This window comes from Mustela putorius, unplaced genomic scaffold (assembly GCF_011764305.1).
Source record: "Mustela putorius furo isolate JIRA1106 unplaced genomic scaffold, ASM1176430v1.1 tig00000095_pilon_pilon_pilon, whole genome shotgun sequence".
NCBI classification, from domain to species: Eukaryota; Metazoa; Chordata; class Mammalia; order Carnivora; family Mustelidae; genus Mustela; species Mustela putorius.
This window is the reverse complement of record NW_025421280.1, coordinates 31223300-31229889: the sequence shown is the minus strand read 5'-3', so window position 1 is coordinate 31229889 and position 6590 is coordinate 31223300. Positions and strand designations below refer to the sequence as shown.

General features: G+C 50.6%; 1 protein-coding gene across 1 annotated transcript; it reads right to left on the bottom strand.

The window, feature by feature from the left end:
* Positions 1 to 27: 27 nt before the first annotated feature.
* NDUFB7 (NADH:ubiquinone oxidoreductase subunit B7) lies at positions 28 to 4359 on the bottom strand. The gene is made up of 3 exons (XM_004748216.3): positions 4165 to 4359; positions 596 to 764; positions 28 to 224 (listed from the first exon to the last, which is right to left on the bottom strand). The coding sequence occupies exons 1-3, from the start codon at positions 4274 to 4276 to the stop codon at positions 92 to 94; spliced, it is 414 nt and encodes a 137-aa protein (XP_004748273.1). The 5' UTR covers positions 4277 to 4359; the 3' UTR covers positions 28 to 91.
* Between the last annotated feature and the right edge of the window lie 2231 nt (positions 4360 to 6590).

Genomic DNA, 6590 nt, shown 5'->3' with positions numbered 1-6590 from the left:
GGGACCACACCACAGAAAGAGGCCCGGTTCCAGCTGAGGGGCCTGGAGGCTTTTATTTATCAACTTGTCCAACAGGGTGGGGGCGGACCCACTACAGGGCGACCTCAGGGGCCACCTCACCGGACCCCTGGCCTCGGGCCACATCTGCCTCCCTCTGCTCTCGCCGCTTCTTCCGCTGGAGCAGCCGACGTTCCCGCTCATACTCCTTCATGCGCATCACGTAGCTGCAAACAGAGCACGTGAACAGCGGTCAGGCAGCCAGGCCCTCCCACGCCCCGGGCAGAAGGGACAGGAGTAGGTGCCCCACAGCTTTCTGGGAAGCCTCTGAGTGGGAAAGACCTGTGTGCCTGGCTGAAGCGTGGGGTGTGCCTGGGCCAGAGCTGCCTGGCTGACACCAGTGAGCCCAGGGCTGAAGCTGGGCCTCCAACCTGGAACCCGGCCTGGCCATTCCTCCAGGGGCCTCAGAGCCATCCAGCCCTCCTGCAGGCCCCTTGGGATTCCTCCGAACCAAGTTGGGGCCTGGCCAGAACCTCAGAGCCGGCTGGCTGTCTTGTCTGTGGGGCAGTGTCCTGCTGGGGGCGGGTCTGGGGCTCACTCGAGGTGCTCGCAGTATTCCCAGTCGTGCTGCTCGTGCTTGCAGGCCAGGAAGTTGGGGAAGCTGTCGCGCTTGCACTTGAGCAGCCGGATGAGGTAGTGGGCGCAGTAGTCCCGCTGCTGCAGCACCAGCTGTGCATCGTTCATCTGCTGCTGGGTGGCCACCATCTCTGCAAGGAGGGCAGGCTTGCTGGGCTCGAACTGCCCGAGACCCGTCCCCCACCCTCACACCAGACTCCCGGGAGCCCCCACTGGCATGTGGCACCTGCAGTACAGCCACCCTCCATCAGTGTCCTTTCTAATGTGTGCGAAGACCACAAGGACGCTGAGGCCCAGACATGGAAAGGGTCCCTCTCCCCATCACCCCAGGATGCCTCCGCATCTGTACTGGATCCTTGCGTCCCCTTCCCTGGGGCTCCCTCCCCCAGGCTCACTCTCCAGACAGCTCCACCCTGCAGAGCCCATGCTCGGAAACTACCTTCTACCTTCTCTCACTGTGTAGTCCAGCGGAGGGCCACTCCCCAGCGCTGCCTGGGGCATCTGCATCCTGGCCCCACCCTGCCAGCAGCCTCCACCTCCTCTGCTAAGAAGTGGAGTCCTGTTCCCAGCTCTAGAGTCAACAGTGTGCGAATACATGTGAAGCACTTGGGCCCATGCCTCAGAGGAGCTGAACTGGCTCCTGGTCCTGGTGCCGTGGCCACTGGGCATATCCGATGGGGTGAAATCACCCTTACAAGGCTGACTGGGGCTGGTAGGACTGGACACCTACCCCAGCCTATGACCAGCCACTCTCCTCAGCCCAACATGGGGCCCTGGACCCAGGCATCCTGCATCCTCAGGACCAGCCCCACTCCCCTCAACATCTTCTTGGTCCAGGGGCCTCCCCATCAGCCCCAAAAGGTGTCCACGGCGATCTTGCACCTTCCCCTGGCGGGCTTCCTTCCCCTCTGTTTTCCAGTCCCATTTTTCTGCCTCCCAGCCGGACCTCATCTCCTGCCCCTGCACCCATGCTCTTCCAGCCCTCATGCTGCCCACACATGGTTTCACCAGGTTCTCCAGAGATGCCAGGGCTCCATGCTTCCTCAACTTCCTGCCTGCTTCTTTCTCGAATGCTCTTTTCCCCACTGCTCCCTGGGACCACTCTCTGGCTGCCCAAACATTAAATGGTGGCTTCCAGTGGTTCTTGCTAGGAGCTCTCTGCTCATTCTCATCCATGGCTCGATCCCACTTCACAGGTGGATGGGCCCCAACTTGGTCCCGCCAACCTCATCTGAGCCCCAGGCCTGGGTATCCACCTGCAGTGTGGCACCAGCAGCAGTGGGGTCTCTGGTGTCAGGCAGGAGTCACACAGCACCTACTGTGTGCTAGGTGTTGGAGATACAGCAGGGAACATGCTAGACAAGGGTGCCTGCCCTCGGAGGCAGACACAACAATTAGGTAGGTGGAACCAGCTTATCACAGAATGTCTGGCAATGCTCAGTATTAGAGAGAAAAGTAAAGCAAGGGAGAGAGGGGGCAGTGTTGGGGTACCCCTTAGATGCAGGCGTCCCTTAGAAAGGCATCTGAAGGTGAGGAAGTGAGTCATACCTGGGGGAAGAGCATTCCCAGTGGTGGAACAGCAGGTTGAAAGGCCCCGAGGTGAGAAAAGGTTCAGGATGCACCAGGGATCTAGGCCCCCCACACAAGCATGTGGCCGGAGCTAGAGCCAGGGGCAAGCTTGGTGGGGAAGTCAGGAATTCTGTTCTGGACCTGCTGAGTGGGAGATGCCCACGAATCTGGAGTTAAGGGTCTAGGCCCAGCTGGAGATAAAAAACTGGGAGCATCACAAGGCACCCAAAACCAGGGGACTGGCAGAGACCCCCAGGGCTGGGTGGGAGTGCGTGGAGATGGAAGGTCAAAGCAGCAAGGTACCTCACCATTTATAAGGCAGGGACATGGGGAGGAATCCTGAGGGCCCATCAGTGAGGTGTGTGGGCATGTGGGCGCCTGGGCACCAGGTGAAGAGGGGTTTCCAGGAAGTGTAGCGATCAACTTCGATGCCAGTTGCAGTGGGTTAGAACAGAGAACTGACAACCGGTTCAGGGATACAGACAGAGTGGGGGCTGGGTGGGAAGCTGGACAGGAGCCCCTTCTGTGAAGTGGTGGGGATTCAGCTGGAGGGATTTTGAAACGGTGGAAATAAGTGTGTTTGCATGATGATGAGAAAACCAGTGTTACACAAGGAGAAGGGTTGGGTCAGACAACAGGCAAGGGGATGTGACAGGTGGCACAAAGGGTCCGTCTGGAGTGGCAGGGGGCGGGGGCGCACGCCCGGCTAGTGCATGAGCAGATCATCTGGTGGAACAAGAGAGAAGGCCATCACAGAGATGCAGGGAAGCTGAGCTCTTTTGGTTGCTTGTATTTTCTTAATAAGAGATATAAGTGACTAGCTGGAGGGAGGTACTTGAATTCTGAGAGAGAAGGTATGGGGTTTAGAAAGGCACGAGAACAAGCCCAGTGCCACAGAAGGTAGCAGGAAAACCAGTCGCGTGAGGGTCAGCAAGGGGAGGCATGTGGAGAGCAGCCAGCCAGGTTGCGTGTTTTTCTCCTGTAATGTTCGGCTGCGCAGGGATAGATGCCAAGGAAAGCCCAGTCTGACCCCAGTTTTGGTTTAGCCAAGCAAGAAAGAGGAGCAGGGACCTGTGCCATTATGGGCAAAGGATTCACAGGATAAGGAGGTGGGGGGCTGACAGGATGCTGGTTCACGTGGGACTGGCGGACCATTAGGATTTGGGACACTGGAGGAGTCCACCACCTCCTAACGTTCTCTCTGCACTCCACTGGCTTAGAGGTCTCCCTGTCGCTCCCCACGCAGCAGCCAGCATCTTTTGACTAAGCAAGTCTGGTCATGTCCCTCTGCTTAGAAGCAGGGACTCTCCCCTCTCCTTGTATTTTATCTGGCCAACTCCTACGTATCCCCTCTCAGATGTCGCTTCCAGCCACCGCCTCCTGGAAGCCTGCCTTGATACCCCAGGTGCCGCCCCCTCGAGATATGCCCGGTTCCGCTATCTTTCCCACAGGGCTGGAGTTCCCACTTGTCAGTGTCTGCTGTATGGACCGTGCTCAACTTGAGACTTGGCCAGGCTGGCTCCCGATATGCCTGTGATAATGCTACATAAAAAGAGCAACGAGCAGGACATGTGCGGCGTGAGGGGGCCCCTCTTGTGTTTAGTGTATGACCCGAAAAGCAGTACCATCTGGACAGAGATACAGCGGACACGTCCCTTCCGTGATACACCCTGCCCTGCCTCCCCACTGCCTCCAGGACCAAGCCCGGCTCCGACCGCCTCTCGGCCCCAGACTGCCACTCTCGCCCCCGGGGTTTTTGCTTCAACTGTGACTTCTGTTTGGGATGCCTCCATACTCAGCCAGGCTCACGGGAGTCCTCTACACTGTTCCGAGCCACGCTGCCGGGGCTGAGCCCAGACACAGCGCCGGGACTCCGAGCCCAACCCTGGGTACCCCGCGATTCGGGAGTTCTGGGCGTCCGCGTCCCACTCCCGCGGGCCGCGCCTGCGCACTGGGCCTCACCGCGCTCCTTGCGCCCCGGGAAGCCGTAGTCGGGGGGGAAGGTGGGCATCCGTTGGGGGTCGGGCTCCCCCGATGGATCGGTCACATAACGCCGGGCCAGATGCGCCCCCATGGCTGCAGTCGCCGCAGATTCCCGCAGCAGCCGGGGGTCACCTCGCTCCTACCCGGAAGCACTACTCCTTGCAAGCCACAGCTTCCGGGTCGCACTGGCTGCTGCCGTGATCAGGGAGACGAACGGCTCAGAAGGACTTCCGTTCTCTTGCGCGCCACCTGGCGGTCAGGCGGAGACCGCACAGGCGCAGCAGTGCCCTGGAGAGATCAGGTGGACTCCAGAAAGGGTCTTCCGGCTTCTGGAGACAATCTGGGCGGGCGATGAGGAAGGGGTCGACCAGGGGCATTTTCCCACCCTCCCTAGGCACAAACGAAAATTATTATTATTATTATTTGAAAGATTTTATTTATTTATTTGACTGAGAGACAGCGAGAGAAAACACAAGCCTGGGGAGTGGGAGAGGGAGAAGCGGATTTGAACACTACATCAAAAATTAATGATGTACTGGGGCGCCTGGGTGGCTCAGTGGGTTAAGCCGCTGCCTTCAGCTCAGGTCATGATCTCAGGGTCCTGGGATCGAGTCCCACATCGGGCTCTCTGCTCAGCAGGGGGCCTGCTTCCCTTCCTCTCTCTGCCTGCTTCTCTGTCTACTTGTAATCTCTGTCTGTCAAATAAATAAATAAAATCTTAAAAAAAAATTAATGATGTACTATATGTTGGCTAACTTAACATAATAACCAAAAAAAACCCATTCGAATTTGTCTTAAAAAAAAACTCCTGCGCAGTACTGATGATATAATTAGCAAACATCAAAAGTTTAAATGCAATTATTCAAAATAAATGTTTTAATTGATTAATTTAAATACTCAAAGTTATAAATAAAACTATTTAAAGCTGAATTTTAATTTTATTTTTATTATTTATTTACTTTTAAACAATTTTACTTATTTATTTGTTAGGGAAAGAGAGCACAAGCACGGAGAGCAACAGGCAGAGGGAAAAGCAGCCTCCCCACTGAGCAAGGAGCCTGATTCAGTCTCCATGCCAAAACCCTGGGATCATGACCTGAGCTGAAGGCAGACGCTTAACTGACTGAGCTACCCAGGTGTCCCTTATTTTATTTTTAAAGATTTTATTTATTATTATTTATTAATAATTATATATATTATATAATATTATTTATTATTAATATCATTGTATAATAATATATAATAATTATATTATATCATATATAATATAATATTATTATATATTAATATATTATTATATATTATAATGATGATCATTATCATAATATAATATAATTATGATATATGATAATATAATTATGATATATAATTATGATAATGATCATAATTAAAAATCAATTAATATATAATGATAATTATAATATATTATAATTATTATAATATAATAATAATTATAATAACAATTATTATATAATATAACAATATATTAATATATAATAATATAATATAATATTATATATAATATAATATAATATTATATATAATATTATATTATATTATATATAATATTATATATAATATAATATAATATTATATATAATATATTATATATATAATATATATATAATAAAAAATATAATATAATATATATAATATATATTATATATAATATTATATAATAATATTATATAATAATTATTTATTATTTATGATTATTTATTTATCTCTGAGAGAGAGAAAAAGAGAGCACAAGCATGGGGAGGGGCAGAGAGAGAGGGAGAAGCAGACTTCTCCTATGTGGGGTTTGAACCTAGGAGCGCTGGATCAAGACCTGAGCCGGAGTCAGACGCTCAGATGACCGAGGCTCCTCCCCCTGGGCCCCTAAAGCTGAAAGGTAGACTTCTAACAAGCTGAAATTTTAAGTCCTTTTGGGTACTTTTGTAAAAATAAGACTCAGTTCTACTATCCCTCTAATTGCCACTGTAAAGAATTGGTATTGCATTTCACACTTGTTACATTAGGGCTTACATATATGCAAATTTTAGAGTATAGCACGTTGTTTAGTACTACCAGATAGGACTTAGCCTCAGTATTCAACTGTAACAAATGGTGTGTTAATTTATTACTCTTCGGAAACCTGCCTGGGGACACAAAGAGAAACCATTCAATTGGTGCTTGGCGGGGCTGGGTGCACCTTTCAGAAAGGAAATTAGACCATGTCATTCCTTGGCTAAAACCCTCCCTTGGGTCCCCATTTCATATGGAATAAAAACTGGACCCAGCCTGAAAGTGTCTGACTCAGGAGGTATGGGGTAGAGCACCAGAATCTGCATTTCTTTCTTTCCTTTTTTTTTTTTTTTTTTTTTAAAGATTTTATTTATTTATTTGACAGACAGAGATCCCAA